The sequence below is a fragment of the Labrus mixtus genome, chromosome 16, assembly GCF_963584025.1.
Source record: "Labrus mixtus chromosome 16, fLabMix1.1, whole genome shotgun sequence".
Taxonomy (NCBI): Eukaryota; Metazoa; Chordata; class Actinopteri; order Labriformes; family Labridae; genus Labrus; species Labrus mixtus.
The window spans coordinates 14,746,848-14,765,257 of NC_083627.1; the positions used below are offsets into that span (position 1 = coordinate 14,746,848).

The following is an 18,410-nucleotide window of genomic DNA, read 5'->3' on the forward strand; positions in this document are numbered from 1 at the left end:
AAAACTCCAAAATAGCAAGTGAGCAATTTAATGTGAGGATCTACTTTCCCATCATGTAAATATATTCACACTTCAAGTACAAACTTGTCAGGTTTTGTCAATATCAGAACAGCCTCATTTGATGATCTGAGTGCTGCTGGTCTCAGTCCTGTGGATTCAGTGGGTCAGTCGCTCAATCGGAATGCAAAGTATATGGCACCATCAATCTGCCTGTCCCTTGACAGCCTTAGTCCTGTGTCCATCATCCTCTATCTGCACTTTCCTCCTCCACTCCAGCCCAGCTGCATTCCTAGCTTTTGTGTGTCTTATCCCCTTGGAATTTTAGCAGATGTTGATGGGGGTGGGATTGGAGAGGAAGAGGTCAATGAGTGACAGAGCAGTGCGGAGAGTGTAGTAGAGGACAGTGCTCCGTAAAACAGAGCGACGGCAAGAATAGGACCAGGAGAAAAGGATCCAAGAGGAGCTTAATGACAAGGCAGAAAGGAGGAGGAAGTTGGATGCAGGGGGAGGTGTGTGTTGGTCTCATTAGATTATGCTGCTCCCCAGGGGAACAGTCATTATTGATGGATTGATTGCAGGCCCCTCCCAATATACCCAGGTCCCTTGCTATTGGAGGCCATTGATCTGGTGTCTCTTCAGGATATGATAGCTAGTGTGTATTTAATTAGCCTTCAATTACAAAAAATCTGCATTCTGAAATGGGGTTTAAAGCAAAGATTAGGTTTAAGCAACAAAGGTTAAATTACATTTCTCCCCCTTGTCCTGAGGGACAGAAGGACTTTTTTAATCAACCAATGTCAGTCTGCTTTTACTACTTCATCAGTCACAAGCTTTTCTGCTGAAACAAAAAGGGACTTACAATATGGCATACGTAGGTGTACAACTCTATGGAAGAAATTAATTTTTAACATGAAATCATATTTTATTTTAAAAATGTCTCTGGTAAAACTAAAAGCTAGCAGAAATGTGAGAAGCACAATACTTTTGCCATCCCCTTATTACTGTAGTAAGACTGATAACATGTGAAATGTGAGTTATATCCCTTTATGGCCCTAACCCTCAGATGTCCCCAGAATGAGTATTGATTGAGTTTTGGTAGCCTTTAGTCCTACAGTGCTTCTTCTTGCTCTGTTTTGGAAGAGACAAGCTCTCTAGGGTGTCAAGCCCAATATAATCCGTGGCAGCACATGCATATGGATGACTTGTTTGTCATTCATGATCTTTTCTCATTAATTAGATTTGTGTGCATGCCTGAGAGAGAGAGAGAGAGAGAGCGAATAGAGAGAAGGCTATTTAACTTCGTTATCAATGTGTCCTCCTTCCAATCTCATTTTTTGTCAGCCCTTGGTGACACAGCAGCAGTAAAACAATATTCCTAGATCTAACAGTATTCAAAATGATTGGGTCCTAACTTTTGCTTTGGTAGATGTTGGGTAGGATTTTGGAAGTGTAAAGGTTGCATTCGGTCAGTTTAACACACAGCGATATTTGAGTGCAGCTATAATGAGTCATGAATGAATTCCAATTGGATTTGCAGCCTGCATTCACTTTAGTCACATGTTGCAGCTGTGGAAGCATGTTTAGCTTTTTATCATTTTGAACCCAAAGCTAATTCCCATCTCTCTGTTTTTCAGGTATTTCTCTTCTTCTGTGAAACCTGCTCTGTGCCCATCTGCAGAGAGTGCAGCGTGGGCCGTCATATGGGCCACACCTTTGTTTATCTACAAGACGCCGTACAAGACTCTAGGGCCATCACCATCCAGCTGTTGTCAGATGCGCAGCAAGGGCGACAGGCTGTGCAGGTGAGACAGGAACACAGACAGACACATTCATGGGCTAATTGGTCATTTACTTGTTTAATATGGAAACAAAGCAACACTGAATGAAAGCAAGGAAACACATCCTCCATTTTGACGTAATGCTAGCTGTTGAAAATGTGAAAAATCCAAAAGTAATCAGTTTTTCAAGGCCTTTTTTAAGGTCAAACGACACAACTCCACACCCATCCCTCTCCTGGAGAGACATAGGCAAAGCCGAGGAGAGCAGCTGTGTCTCTCCATCGTCCCTCAGCACAGAGCAATCGACTGCTAGAGACGATCAGCTTGAATATATTTGAGAGTGACCAGTCCTGGCCTGCTGGGAAGCCTGAGGTTAGAGGTGTCCAGCTGGCACCTAAAGGGGGTGGGTCACATGGGGTGAGGTCTGGTGGGGGCAGGGATGAAGGTCAAAGGGGAGGAGGAGTGGAGAGGAGGCTGGGCGGGGGGAGGGGGGGGAGATGAGATGAGGTATTTAAAGGATTTCAGAGAAAGGAAAACTCCTCTGTTAAAGACGTGGAGCACTTTGCCCTCTCCTGTTCAGTTATTACCTCACTCTCCCCACCTCCTTTTACTCTCACCCTCCAATAAACACACACACTCACACACTGCCTTTTTTCATTTACGTAATCATCCGTTAGTGGCTTCCACTGGGATTCCTCCTCATACAGTATAACATGAACAGAAGAAGGTGGGGTGAGAGGTTGTCACGAACAGTTTAGAAAATCAGGCATTTTTACTCATGTGCACAATCACTTAAGGGTTACTTTTAAATTGTGCTGAAACATTAAATTGATCAGTGGTCATTTGTCAAAAAAATGACCACCAACCCCCCCCCCCCCCCCCCCCCCCCCCCCAACCGATCTGGTGTGCTCCCTGTGTAGAAGTGTGTAGATATCGCTCCACCAAATGCATGTCCACAGGTCCTGTTTGTGCGTGAGTGTGATTTGGGCGGATGTGTGTGAGAAGCATGTTTCTCAATAACACAGTATAAAACTAGAATTTCCCTCAGGGATGAAAAAAGTATATTTAAAAAAAAAAAAAAAGTGTGCCTAATGTGAAAACTCCCTCAAAAAACATCTAGCTTAAACTTTACATATTGTCAATAACACCACGCAAATGAATACCATTCCTACCATCTAAGTTTTGTGTTTTAGATAATGCAAACATTTGCCAAGCAGCAAAATAGGAGAAAGTGTTAGTTTAATGCTGTGTTGCATTTATAGAACTTTTAGCTCATAGTGGGCTTGATGAACAATTTACATATAAACTGAGACAGACGTAATTGATTTACCCAAAGTTAATGAAACTTTTTTGAATAGTCTGTATATTTTGATTAAAACACAATAGTCAACCCCTTTTATGTGATAGAAAAATCAGGGTATCACCAAAGTTGTTAGCATTGATTATCATGAACCCCGGTTTGTCTCACTACTATGTCATTGTAGAAAATGTGTCTGTTTGAAAAAACCAGGGTGTACCAACCAACTGCCCAACAATGCAATCATTAGAGCCATGCCTCTAGTTTAGCCCAAATGCCCTTTTTATGCTGTTTTTTTGGCCTCTGGAATGTTGGAAATGCTGCTCTTCTCCATATTTATCATTGTAAAGTCAAACATAAGCTTTTAGTTGTCCCAAATGCTTGGCTAAATCAAGCTATTTGAATATATCCCTTAGTGCTTTGAGAAATTCTGAGCCATTTATTTTGTAATAGATTGACATATTCATCTGAAATTCTAATAGTTGTTTTATTAAATATTTATCATCTTGCTTGTTGGTTGTGTGTAGAAACTGTTAAAAGGGTCAAAAAGGATCATTCAAGTGTTTTTGCCTTGTAGGTGAAACACTAGCTGTTCCACTATGGTTATGTGAGTTATTGGCATGTGCTATCTCCACAGCAGAGCTTGACCTTTGTGTTGCTCTTCCACTCTTTGTACTAGGAAGGATGGGTACTTGTGTCAGCTGGGCTGTTCTTCAAATTCCAAGATATAATAACACGGAGTTGCTCAATGATGTCTCAGTGTTTAAAACTAAAACCAGGAACTGCAGCACTTACTTGTTCTTGGCCGCATGAAAAGCACCAGGATTTGTACTGCTGGGTCACGAGAAACACTGCCTACCATCTGGCTATATGTTGTGGTTAGGTTGTTTTTGTCCATTTGGTTCTAGGTCACCATGGGAGTAAATGCTGACGCCAGATATTATGTAAACACACACACACACACACACACACACACACACACGTACACACGTTCCTGTCCCCTGAGGTAGGAAATTTCCGCCCACTCCACACCCATTAGGATCCCTGACCTCTGACCCTGGACTTGTGACCTCCTGGTTGGCCAGAGCTCTTTGGCTCTGGTGCTTTGATTGGTCAGTTTGACCCTCTTTGTGTCTTTGTGTGTCATACTCTTCTGGGAATTCTGTGGAAAAGAAGGAAAGGGCAAGGATGGAGACAAAGTGGTGTAGAGGGAGATTATGAAGTCCAGTTGGAGTGGACACAAAATTAAAGGTGAAATCAGTAGCTTCTCCTAAAATATAAAATATGGACTAATACAAATGAAATGCAGCTCAGTCATCACTTATGGGCCTCAATACATGTGTGGTGGTGATTGTATCTGCAGAGACCCTGTCCTCTGCCTATATTTTGATGTTTCAGTTTTTTTTTGGTTGACGCAGAACGTTTCGGGGAGTGGATGTGTTTCCCTTAGCCACTGACAGAACGCAGGTACGTTTAGGAGTTAATACACTTGAAACTGTGGAATATGAAGGACATGGCCTGCTTTGTGTTGGACAGGCAGGTTCCAAACACTGACAGTTAGCTTGTGCTAGTGTGCGGTAGCTTGCAGTGTAAACATACACATTACGTCCTTCAGTGAGTGCGTGCTTCTGGGGCCCAAAAGCCCAGGAGGAGAGGCCCTGTTGTGTAGTGTTTACAAGCTACAATGAACAATTCTAAGGATTCTACCTTTATGTTTTACAGGGACCTTGTCTGTTCTCACTACTACAGTGCATCTGCAATGAGAACAAAAGCAATAAAATAACAATGAGAAGAATGACAAATGAAGACACAATTTGCATATTTTAATGAAAGGAGTATACAGAGACAATTGGAAGGTGGAGCCTTTTTACATCCCTCTGTCTCCTTCCTCACTATTGATAACAGTCCTTCCTGATTCCTTCCAGCCTGCTGTTCTGTCTCTGGGGGCATGATTTAGATGACCCTTTAGCTGCCCATCTCAAATTGCCAGGCAAAAGAGAAAAGGACCCTGCTGCCAGGCTTTGTTCTTGCTGGGGCGCAGTGGGGGTTGACGATATGTGTCTTAAGACAGGGGTTGCAGATCATGACCTGTAGAGGTTTGGGCGACCTCTGATCCCTGTGGGCAATATCACAAAGGAAGCCTTATCCCACCTCCTCTTCATGCCTGTGAGGTCCGGTCCACACTGTGACCTCCCAGAAAACACCAGAGGGAAAGCCATATAAAGGAACAGGGAAAAGTGCAATTAGCTCAACCCTACAGTTGTAAAAAAGGGGGAGGAAAATATTTTTTACTATACAGTTGCTTTTAAGTTATCAGTTATCAGAGTCACATAAATAATTGCTGTTCTCATTTTGTTGTCCTAAAGCCCTGCTTATATAATTGTTCTACGCCTTTGTTATTATTGTGTGGATCCATTTCAAAAGTATTGTTTGACTGAAACAATCATTTTACAATATTACAATTTCAGCAATAAAAATATTTGAACCTGATTTCCACACAATATAACATCCAACTGATCAGTGTGACATGAAGGATCATAGATCCATGTCCATTAAACAATTTGTCCTGTAGACTTGAAATAACGATGTTTTCTATGATAGGACTTGATCCATCCTTTTTCTCCTTTATGGTGACATTTTAAAAGATATTACATATGCCCATTTATAATACAGAAGGCCCACACACTGACGACCAGCCGCAGGCAGACCATAACAGTCCAACAAAAAAGGTCCTGCTGTTTCAACAATGGTCCCAACAATCCAAATCCAGTAAGAGATATAACCCCAACACGTTGCATCCATAAAGATCAGTTGATTTCTTCAAATTTGCCACCACTGTTCTGTTCCCGATTTCCCACTGTATTTTCAGTAACAATTCATTTATGATTGACACCTCATTTATAGCCATTGAGAGCCGGAGTTGAAGGGAGGTGTCTGCCCCTGTTCTGATGTAACTATATCTGGCAGAGATGGAAGATAAGCACCCATCACCCGCCAAATATGTGTTTTTTTTTGCAGTGACAGTTGAATTTGCTTAACTTAACAGCCACAGTGGAGGGCAAATAACAATCATTTTTTTCTATATTATTAACTTGGGATCACCCCTAGTTAATAAAGTTACATTTTTAGATTAAATGAGATCTTAAAATGATTAAATCAAGAAAGTTGTTTAAAGGTTGAAACAAGAAATCATCTGAACAAAGAATAAGTAACTAAAAACAAAAATCGAATGAGGCATTAAACTCAAAATACTTTGACACTTTTTAAAATGTTGGATAACCTTGAGGGGAAACTGTTTTAAATGCAAAGTTACTTCCTATACCTATTCCTGACCCCTGTTTCCTTTTCCTTCTGAAGAAGCCACTAAATGGTAACAGAGCAGTTGTTGTTCGGTCACTTGCCAGGAAGATGTCACAAAACTGTGTCCTTTCTTTTAATGTTTCCTTACCTCTTCATCCTGTGTCTGGGGGGTCTTTATATCCAAGTTGACTTATTAAACAGACAGGGGGAAATGATTTATTGTTAATGACCCCCACATCTGGTTTGCTTCATGATTTATGTCTCACTGTTTCTATCACTATTATAATATATCACTTTATTATAGGAGGATTTCTGTGTAAACTTACTGTAGGAGCTACAGTTTTGCCACATTAGTAAGATCATATCTTTGTGTTTTGTCTCCCCAGCTAAGCATGGAGAAGGTCCAGGCCATGGCAGAGCAGGTGGAGATCAAAGCCAAGGTGGTGCAGACTGAAGTGAAGGCCCTTGTCCTCCGACACAAGAAAGCTCTGGAGGAGAGGGAGTGTGAACTACTTTGGAAGGTGAGCCTCAACATCTTGGCTAACTACTAGCCAGAGCGCAGTCAAAAGATTCAACTAATTTAGTCATAAAACTAATTGTTTTTTGTGGGATCAGGACAATTCAAATATCTGCACATCTAAACCCACACCCACCCACCCACACACTCATACACAAGCAGAACATATGCCGGTCTGTTCTTTGGCTAGATATTGGTTAATTAAACCTGAATAACAAAACTAAGGAGCCGGTTGTAAAGTTAGCAGTTTGACCTGCACCTCAGATGTTCTATGCAAGGACCTCCTAGGTTTAAGGTTACCCAGAGAATGAGTGGGGTTTGAGGTTTAAAAAAAAAACACATAAAGAAAGAGACTGACTGTGCAACATACAGTACATGCCATTGTACCAGTCAAGCCTCTTAAACACACACACACACTCTGTATTATATCAATTACAACTAAACCAGATACTTAAATGTGTACTTGTGCAGTTGTGTAAATTTGTGTCGTGGGCATTACATAAAAAAAACAATAATTTAGCCAAACACCCGCTGGTCCACCTCAACTCTTATTTCTCCACTTTTTCCTGAGAGGCTCAGTGACATCGTAAAAACTGAGCTGTGTCTTGCTGCCTCAGATCTTCAAACTCTCGTGCGTGCATGTGCGTGTGCGTGTGTGTGTGTGCGTGTGTGTACAGGTCAAAGTGTCACAAGATGTTTTTCACTTACTCATGTTCCCCCTTTATTCCTTTTTTCACTGCTACAGTACTCGCGGCTGTAAACCTGACCCTAGAAAGTCATTACAGGCAAACACAGCACACCCACATACACTGTCTAAGTGTTACATATTGTTTCCTGAATATACCATAAATTATTTCTCCAGTCAGAGGTTGTGACCTTGACCTACTTACTATGCTAATTCTCTCTGTATGTATTGAGAAAGATTTTAGAAATGGTTGTGAAAATTTCAGGAAAAGCATTGCAGGCATAAGAAGATAACCGTGAGAAGCTAAAAATCAGGAAGGAGATAAGATTTACCACCTTGCCCACAGGGGGCGCCCAACTGACACAAAGGCAAAATTAATCACAGAAGGTTTTAGTTTTACATGTGGAAGGGGGTGCATAGCTGTCTAACAGGCTTCAAGCTATTGGTAAGAAAATGAATGTTGCAAAAACTGACTGTTGGTTTAAGTTATTTATCTTACAATGATGTCAAACATTAGCTGGTTACATCGCACAGAATGTAGTTGTTTTTTTCTGCTTATATTATTTTAAATGATTGGATATTGGATGCTCAGAAGCACCTGCCACCTTTTGCATGCTCCTCTGCTCTCCTTAGCTTAGGTGTGGTTAACAATTTGTATTGAACAACTTCCAAGTCATACAAAACAGAGATCCGCTTGAACTTCCTGTTCTGTAATGAAGCCCTGCTGGCACCTGTGACCTTAACACTAAGGTTGAAGGATATATAGCTGTTAGATGGTCGAGAAAAGCTACATGTGACTCACAGGTGGAACGCGAATAGAAAGCGGGGAACTGTGTGAATAGGTTGTAACTTTACAAGTTGCGGTTACATCAAAGAAGAACACGTTCTCCCCCTCTCTGTCGACAGGTGTTCGCTCTAACCACAGGGTGATGTCTGGATAAATTCAGTGCTCTCTTGAAAGGCTCTATACCTTCTCTTCCATTGAGTGTTTTCAACTGAGGATCTTTCCATCAGAGAGCCTAGCTTGAGTCTTTGTCCTCAGTGACTATAAAGTGTAACTTAAGTCTCTCAGATGCAAATTGTAGTTCCATTTATGCCAAGGATTAACAAAAGACCCCTTTCCTTTGGAATCTCTGTTTCTTTTACCCTACTCCCTGCTATCAAGAGTCCCACTAACTATAGAACAGCAGTCAGGCTATTGTGTTTTACTCCTATTGTTAGGTAACTGTAAGTGAGAGCCCGATCCCTGCTTCTCAGGTTCTATCACCCTCTTTAATTATTTTTTTCTCACTGCCTTTACTGTAACTTCATCTGTCTTCTGAAAGCATGAAAGCAACAGATACATGTTGTAGTTGAGTGACCTTAAATCTCTGTTTTATGATGCCATGAATATTTGACTCCCAAGTGAAACTTGGGTACTGTGTGGTTTTGCCTTCCCCCTGAAAACAGCCTCTCAGAGCAAAATACTTCAGGCGATGTTCAGATTCAGACAACTTTATTAATCCCAGAAGGGCAATGCAGTTGTCAGATCAGTTGTTCAGATGTTGCGCATTGATATTGTATCTCTTAGAAAAGATCTAAATTCAATGTACTTAATAAACATATAAATGTCTTTTGACTCATTGAAGTTTATGATTTAATTACCGTTAATGTTCATTTGGTCAATCTCCTACAATTTGATTTACAATTTTTTGATTTACAATTTTGATTTGATTTGGAATCATTGTTAATCAAAATGATGTCATTGTATCAAACTGGAACTATCTATACTACCTCATGTATTATCATTGAACCAGCATTCTGCTCTACAATTATTTACCAATCCAAGCTAAATTTGTACAGATGCAACTAGCTGCATGTTACCCATCTTGACTAAAACATTCAGTATGGTCAGCACATTGCTGCCATCATGTGGCCACAATGCTTATAACAGTGTGTGCTCATGGAAACACTAAAAGTAAGTTTAATGCCACACATTCAACTCATTTGAAATGTGGAATAAATTATTTTATTTTAGGGTTGAAACAAATAAAAAGTGCTCTACTAATAGGATGACCGAGCTGAGGTATAACCAAACCTTCAAACTTTCTTTTTATTGCCGGTTTTCTTTTTTTCTATTCGATTTTTTTGGGCGACTTATGAGAGACTAAACATCATGCTTTACAACACACAATATTTGTTATGGATCAACATAGCATCTCTGTGATGTGCTCTATGCTGTTTAAACAGTCAAATCTGATCTTGTGATGTTAAATATTCTGTACGCTGGTTCTGTCTCCTGTCAGGTGGAAAAGATCCGCCAGGTGAAGGCCAAGTCTCTGTACCTGCAGGTTGAGAAACTGCACCAGAGTCTGACCAAGTTGGACAGCACAATCGCTGCCGTGAGTCAGGTGCTGGATGAGGGCCGCCACCTTGATGTGCTGCTGGCCAGGGAGCGAATGCTCACCCAGATCCACGAGCTAAAGGCTTTGAGGGGTCTGCTGCAGCCACAAGAAGACGACCGCTTCATGTTCACTCCTCCTGACCAGGTAGGCATTTGGACCCTGTAGATCATGGATCATAAACAACACCTGATTGTTCAGCTCAGAGATTCACAGATTAAATAATCTTAAATAGATTGTGATTTTTTCATTTCCGATTTTTCCTGGTCTGACTTTCTGATGCCCATTTTTGGCTGATGCTGGTTTTCTTTCCCTAAAGCACTATTACAACACTATTGACAGCAAATCAATTTTATGTTCATAATAAAACATGACTGTTAAGTAACTTTTTATTACGAACCATCTTAAAAACTGCACCAGGTTGACCATCTCTCATTCTCACTCAAACTAATCAACTCAAACTCAAAAGTGTTTTGATATAGTATGTCAAGTAACACAAATAAACGGTATTAAATACATTTTTCAAATAATACATGAATTTCATTCTTAATTTTCACATTCTATAAAGATTAAAACAGTCATAATTAAAACTCTTTAATGTAAATTTAGAATAAATCAAATTCTAGAAACGTTTACTTCTTCATTCTCTTTAGCTGAATTCTCCCTGACTCCTGAAGAAATGATCACTTACAGACTTTTAGTCTTTTTACTTTGGTCATCTTCCTCCTTCCTAAAAGAATCAGGTACACTTGTAGCCAGACAATGAAGCTAAGAGTTTTTATCATGTTTATATTATCAGCTATAATTGTGAGGACCAGCAGGTCGCAGGTCAGGCAGGTTCTGGTCATCCGTCGATCTATCTGTGCACCTTTAGTTCAGATTGATTTGAACAGTTAGATTTTTGTTTTGCTGTTCTGAGCCAGATGATGTATAAGAATTTGTTGGAGTTGTGATATGGCTGGTTGACAATGTGGATAAATTGTGTCTACTGTAATTCACAAGTCGACCTTTAAATTGAATGTTTACTATCATTCTTCTCCAAAGGCTCTGTACATAGCCGTCCAGTCCATGGGCCTCATCAGCAGCGGGGCATTTGCCCCGGTCACCAAAGCCCATGGTGAGGGTCTAAAAAGTGCGCTCCGTGGCAAGCCTGCCTCCTTCACTGTGATTGGATATGACCATGATGGTGAGCCACGCCTTTCCGGTGGGGACACAGTGTCTGCAATCGTCATGTCGGTCACAGATGGAAACCTGTCTGCAGCAGAAGTAACTGACCACCAGAATGGTTCTTACACCGTCAGCTACTTGCCTAAATACGAGGGGGAGCACCTCGTGTCTGTGTTGGTGTGTAACCAGCACATTCAGGGCAGCCCCTTCAAGGTGATCGTCAAGTCAGGGCGGAGCTACGGCACCCTGGGCTCCCAGGTGTCATCGTTTGGTTCTGAGGGTGAGGGAGATGGTCAACTGTGTCGTCCCTGGGGCATCAGCGTGGACAAGGAGGGATATGTGGTGGTGGCTGATCGGAGCAACAACCGCATACAGGTAGAGCCCCTAAAATATATCACACACTCATGTGCTTGAGTGGTGCTCATATATTTGTGTTGCTTGCTGGCTGAAGACTTTTTTGTGTGTATTTTAGAGTGCATGTTTACAATATGAAAGGTCTGACAGTTTGACTTATGCAATTAGGTTGAATAATATGCTCAGACCTTACATTGAAGATGTAAGTAACATAAGTAATGTTGGAACAATGAAGTGAAAAGAGTTTTTTTTGTTGCTTCTTTCTCTCTAGATATTTAAGCCGTGTGGGGCCTTCCACCATAAGTTTGGCTCTCTGGGTTCTCGGCCTGGACAGTTTGATCGTCCAGCAGGGGTTGCATGTGACAGTCAGAGACGAATCATTGTGGCTGATAAGGACAATCACCGTGTGCAGGTAAGAGCACCCGAGAAATATCAACACAATTCTATTCTTGTTCTGAATGATTCCTTGACCGTTTGTGAATTAAATTATTCAAGTGCCACAAAATACGTGTGTCTTTATTGTGTATGTTAAAAAGGCATGTGAGCTTCTGAAAACTTGTTAACTAGTAGACTCATGTATACACACATAAACACACAGCTCCTCATGCGTTCTAAACATCTGATGTTAACATGTTGGGCCCTAACACATTTGTTTTGTCGGACAGGTGTTTACTTTTGAGGGCCAGTTCCTGGTGAAATTTGGGGAAAAGGGTACAAAGAATGGGCAGTTCAACTATCCCTGGGATGTGGCTGTCAACTCTGAGGGTAAGATCCTGGTCTCGGACACCAGGAACCACCGTGTGCAGCTCTTTGCCCCTGACGGCTCCTTCCTCAACAAGTATGGCTTTGAGGGGGCCCTGTGGAAACACTTTGACTCTCCCAGAGGAGTGGCATTTAACCATGAAGACCACCTGGTGGTGACCGACTTCAACAACCACCGACTGCTCGTCATCCGACCCGACTGCCAGTCTGCTCGTTTCCTGGGCTCCGAGGGCACCGGAAACGGGCAGTTTCTGCGGCCCCAGGGTGTTGCTGTGGACCAAGAGAACCGCATCATCGTGGCCGACTCCCGCAACCACCGAGTCCAAGTGTTCGAGCCCAATGGAAACTTCTTATGCAAATTTGGCACACAGGGGAGTGGTTTTGGACAGATGGATCGTCCCTCCGGTGTGGCTGTGACGCCTGACGGAGTTATTGTGGTTATTGACTTTGGAAATAATCGCATCCTCAAATTCTAAAAAAAAAAAAAAAAAAAAAAATAGAATTCTTCTCATCCTCCGTTGGCCCTTTTGCAGTTTTTTTGGATGAAGGACATGGAGGAGAGAGAATGAATCAACAGACACAACAGGAGAACTCAGAGAGGATTGAGAGTATGTTGAAGTGAAGGGAAATTAAAACTGTAGAATTTTTTTTGCATTTAAATAGTTCTCTCAATCAGATAACTGTGGTATGTATTACAATGGGGACCTCTACAAATTGATAATCAGTAGAAAAGGAGCCATATTTCCCTTCCTCAGTCTCCGCTGCTCTGAATTTTCTCTGTGGCTCTCCTTTAAGTATCCATCTCAGGGATTTTCTCATTTTTCTTGAAATCTTGTACCCTCTGCTCCAAACCTACCTCATTTAGCTCTTTATGAATGTACTCATAGTCACTGAGCAGAGGTTTTAGTCCGTGAAGTTTTACAAAGAAGAAAAGTCTACCTCTATACTTTGTTATTTAAGAGAGACAAAAAAAGAATGGACTTTTGAGTTGATATTTGCACAGGATTAATGGAATTCTTGCTGTGCATTTTGAAATATGAGTTAAAGTGAACCTCCTGAATGTTGTTGCTGAGACAATACTCAGATCGCTGCAGAGGCTGCATGATTCATTCTCATTAGAGGGCTTCGCTCGAAGAGGAACCAAGGGTTCCTTCTCATGTTATTTAGGCTGCTTCGTTTTTTTTTGCTTGTGCAGCGCCCCTTGTCCCTTTGTGGCTTTGTGAAGATCATAGTGTCATGATAGCCTAAAAAGAGTGCCCCAAGCGATGCCAAACTTAGAATTAAAATGAGCTCAGGTCATGGTAGGATTTATTCAGAAGAGCTGTTCTTTCCAGACTGTCCCTATAGCTTTACTAGCTAATGATGATTTGATGAAATTATAGACAAGACGAAATGATCCCAGAGATGATCCCCACATGTTCCCTCCCATAGAATTATCCAAATTGTATGATTATCCTTACATCCCCATCCCCCTTAATGTCCCATAAGACTGGATGAACTAGTGATTTTTTTTTTTTATTGATTAACTCAACTTTTTTTTCAGTCAGCATGATGAAGTAAGATGCAAGGTTTAGTATGCAAGGAGAGCAGCAACTCCTTCAAATGGGAGAACCTACCAAAGGATTTTGGAGATGGATTTTCCAAAATCTAGATCTCTTAGTGATCTTAATGTAGAGATATAATCATTTCATTGAATGACACCTTTTAGGTGAGGCATGCTGTGTGACAAAAGCCTTACAAGTAGACAACCATTTTTGCTGTCGGGAGGACATTAATGACCTCAAATGAAAGACACAAAACATAGTCATTCTTTTGATTTAGCTGTTGGTTGAAACCCACTCACTTTGGCTCCTGGGGCCAAGGTTATAGTCCAGTCCAATTAGAGGGCATGATTACAAAGCCCGGCCCTATTTATTAATCTTAAGAAATTAGGAGACCTCCCAAGATTGAGCGCTAGTAGACTGATTCCTCTAAAGATGTAGGTCTAAAGACCGACTTTTGGAGTCAACTAGAGTTAGTATTTCAGCACAGTGGCCAACTGTAGATATTGCAATTAAAGAAACTGAATTCCCAACAAAACATTATCTTAAAAAATCATTGTTGACTGTAACTGAAAAGTTCTTTTAACTTGTGAAGTTGAGTCTTCAGCGCTGTCCATGTTAGACTTGGAGGAGTAAAGTGTGCCTTGGTCACAGTTTTTTGTGCTTTCACATCCTGCAATGACTAAGGCCCTTTTTAGGAAGGTTTTGAAAGATCGTCTCTCTGCTGAGATATTTTTGTAGAAACAGAAGATACCCGCACCAAAGAGAACCCCTTTCCCCCCCCTTGCAATTAATACCTCAGCCCATCTTGCAATGCCCCAATTTATATCATAATTAGACTGCCCAAGGGCTCAAAGTAGCATCTCCGATTGACCTTTGTATCCCAATATAATCACCGTAGAAACTAATAGATAGTAACCCTTTGTGGTGAAAGCATTGTGGGGTTTTAAATCCCCTTGCCCTTGTTTCAATCTGTGTCCCACTGGAAGCACTAGACAATTAAGGTTCTATTTGCATCTTAGCCTGGCAAAGAATCTTGGGACTTATGAGAAGATTTACCGACTGGCTCTCACCTCTGAGGAGAGGGCCCGTCTGCACATAATCGGGATTTACATCGTCATATCTCCGATATCCTGTTTTACCTCCTCTTATAACTCCTGAGTACCTCAAATATGTCACTCATGGCTTCTGTGCATTTTAACATTCAAATACCTCAACTTCATATCCATTCTATATACCTCATTTTCACTCTTGTGTTTTGACATACCTCGTCATATATTTATGCATAACGAATATACCTCATTCTTTGAATCATCTTGTGTTACAGTACATTACATGTCCCATAGCTCTTGGACCAAAGATCATGGTACTGTTTTGAGTTGAAAAGTCATTTTGTATTATGGTCATCGCTCCATGTTCCAACCCTGAACAGCCTTCTGGTTGTTCGTTCTACTGTAATGCCTGGTAAACTATGCCTTTTATCAACAAGAAACCAAATATGTCAGATGAAAGCATTGTGCCAAAATGATCTGTGAGAGGTCTGTGCCAAACAGGGTTGGCATTTTGACATGTTGTAGACGGCATATGTCACTGGACCATTATATCATGGATACAAATGTTAAATCAGAGCACCTGAGAATAAATCTTGCTCTCTGATTAGATGCACTTAAGAGGGCTGGGCCCTGTTTATCTTTACCTCATGATAACAATGATGATGATGATCATGCAGATTCCACTTGTACATTGTTACTGTGTGCAGGACAGTTGACAGCAAGAGGATGTGACCTCTTTTAAAGAGTTAAGAACTTCACAAATCTGCCTTTGATATACCTCTAATATCAGCACAATTTACCAACCTCTCAGTGTGGATTTTTAGGAGTCTTGATGTTGGTTGTGTAGGACCGTGAGACCAGTGTAAACCCAACCGTTCACACTTTGTGGTTTAAACAAACCCATCATGGGATTCCTCCTAATAGGTGACAACAGGCTGGGTTTTTATTTAAGGGGAGCTATTAGCACACTGACGGCGAGCAAGTTTGATTCCACAGATGCTTTTAACCCAACATAAGATCGTTTTTTGTTTTTCAGTATTAACTCTGTGAAATGTTCATTCATGTTGCATCAGTTTTTTTTTTTATTAAGATTGCAGAATTCTATCTTTAAGATCTTTAGGTCTTCACTCTTAAAGAGGAAAAATGTTTTTTAAACATTTGTTTTTTCATTTTGTTGCATGCTTTAAAAAGTCCTTATATTATACCGATGTCTCTCAGATAGGTGTTGCAAAAACTCAGATGGGGTGGGTAGCTGATTATTGGGATGGTTTTACCAAAATATATACCCAAAGATTTGTATGTGTGTGTTAGGATTGTGTTTGATGGAATTAACCTTTGACCTTTGCGATTGTATTTCTTGTTCTCAAGAGGCTCTGCAGAGTACAACCTGTTGGGTCAGCCAAGCCTCCATTCCTGAGAGTTTTCAGATGAATACAGAAGGCTTGTGTGGCCCCTGGACCATTAGTGCTTGGTTTTCTCCCTCTATTATGCACAATATGTGTAGACATATTCACATATTCTAACTCCTCTCACACTCAAAGCCCTGTAACTTTTAAAAGCTGTAAAAGCTTCTTGCTAGGTGAAGAATGACCTCACCAACAACGATGAATCAACAGGACAGCCAATTTTTTGTTTGAAGTTGTAATAACACTCACTTTAATGTGAGAAGCAGCTAGGATTCTCTAACTAGCAGGCAGCGCTCTTCCTTGTCTTTAAAATAATCCAGGAAGGGTGGGGATGGCTGCTGAGCATGTGACTGGTAGAGTGCACACCTGCTCAGCTGGATTTTTTCTATTTTCATAGGGCCCCTGTGGTTTTTGTCCACCATTTTATTTCTGGCCTCTCATGGCTTTAAGAGAAAGGAAAAAAAAAAGCAAAGCTGCACCAGGTGATGTGTGCAAGGTCGTAGACCTCCTTTTGATGATTGTATACTCGAAAGAAAGACAAAAAAAAAAAAAAAAAAAAAAGGATTGAAAATTTGAAAAGGAAAAAAAAAAAAAACTCAGGTAGTTCTCAGCAGCCCTGCCCTGCAGGTGTCTCATTGAAACGTGTTCCGTAGTGATGATGTAGTTTCCCCCTGTTATGAGCTCTCATTACTAGTATGATTCTTTTGTGTGCCCATTTCCATATTATAAAAAAAATATATTTCTAAACCCAATCTAAAAAATAAGGCTTTGACTAGTGTCCCCTGATTAATCTGTTGTTTTTTTGCTCATTTTTGTTTTCTCTCACAAAGAAGTACAAATACGTGTCACCACTTGATGCTCATTGGCCCTTTTAGAATGTATTTTATGAAGAAAGGGGTCAAATGGGGTCTCGCTGATGCTCACTCTCTACAGCCAGCTGCTGGTACGAAAACAAGACACATAAAAGGTGTTTTTCTCAATATTTTTTTGCTAAATGTTTGACACCAGCAATACTTGGAGTAAACGGTGGGATCATATGGTTGAAGTGGAACATGCAACACGTTCATTTAGCCACCAGCTTTAATATCAGCCTCCCAGATAGGGGCTGTTTGTTTGGCCCAAAGGGAAAAACAGCTCATCTTGGACAACCTCTTGTTTCTGTTTTCTCGTTCTCCCAGCAGCTGACTGTGAGGAGTGTGTACTGTGTTTGTGCGCTGCATATGTGTTGTCTCAGCAGAAATCCACTGAATGTATCCTCCTAACAGTCCAAGAGGCAGGGAGAGACAGCGGGGCCAGCTGAGTTTAGATGAGTGCTGCTGGTGCTTCCTCAGCCAGGTGTGTGTGTGTGTGTGTATGTGTGTATGTATGTGTGTGTGTGTGTGTGTATGTATGTGTGTGTGTGTGTGGGTTTGCCAGCACACCTTCCCTCCCTCTTAAAACACGCACACATAGGGCTGAGTGAAGTGCAGATGTCAGGTCTTCAGTCTAAATAAGGCAAAGGAGACTATAATATATTGGCCACTTGCTGCTCTCTCTGTATTCTGTGGACTTTAAACATTTCCTATGCAGTTTTTGTTTGCTTTTTTTGTTTACACTTCAATAAAGTTGTATTTCTTTGACTTCAAAACATGTCTCTTTATTTGTGCTTACAGTTACAGAGTTAGAAAAACCAACTTGTTGTGACTTATTCTCTGTGGTTAAGATGAGGAGTCTTTGTGTCCTTCAATTATTATAATATAATCTATAAAATGTATTGATTCAAAAAGTGTTCCACTGTGAACACATTTTTTTTTTTTTATTTACTACTTTATTGCAGGCTGTTTTACTACATTACAAGTTGTCATATTTCATCACAAATTTTGTTCATCCTGGCACATTTTTATATATTTTTTTAAACATATAAGGATACATACATGAAATAAAATACAAATCCAAAGAAAAGGTACAAATAGAAAAAAGATGATTTAGAAAGAAAAAAATTATACTAATAATAATAATGATAATAAAATTAAATTGTTCCACTTTATCTGTTTCCTTTATCCATTTACTCCAGTAACACATGAATTCATCTTCTCTGTTTCTTAGCCTATACATAATTCTTTCCATTTCTTTAATATCTTCCACTGTTTACTTCCATGCATTAATAGACGGGGGTTTATCATCTAGCCAG

At 40.6% G+C, this 18,410-nt stretch overlaps 1 protein-coding gene across 1 annotated transcript in view; it reads left to right on the plus strand.

The window, feature by feature from the left end:
• trim71 (tripartite motif containing 71, E3 ubiquitin protein ligase) overlaps positions 1-17,867 on the plus strand; it is a 32,056-nt gene extending 14,189 nt beyond the window's left edge. The window contains exons 2-7 of the mRNA XM_061059353.1: positions 1,635-1,802; positions 6,762-6,896; positions 9,863-10,105; positions 11,003-11,500; positions 11,751-11,891; positions 12,145-17,867. Of these exons, the coding sequence (XP_060915336.1) occupies positions 1,635-1,802; positions 6,762-6,896; positions 9,863-10,105; positions 11,003-11,500; positions 11,751-11,891; positions 12,145-12,717 (1,758 nt within the window). The 3' untranslated portion in view covers positions 12,718-17,867. The remainder of the gene's footprint in view (positions 1-1,634; positions 1,803-6,761; positions 6,897-9,862; positions 10,106-11,002; positions 11,501-11,750; positions 11,892-12,144) is intronic.
• The last annotated feature ends 543 nt before the right edge of the window (positions 17,868-18,410 follow it).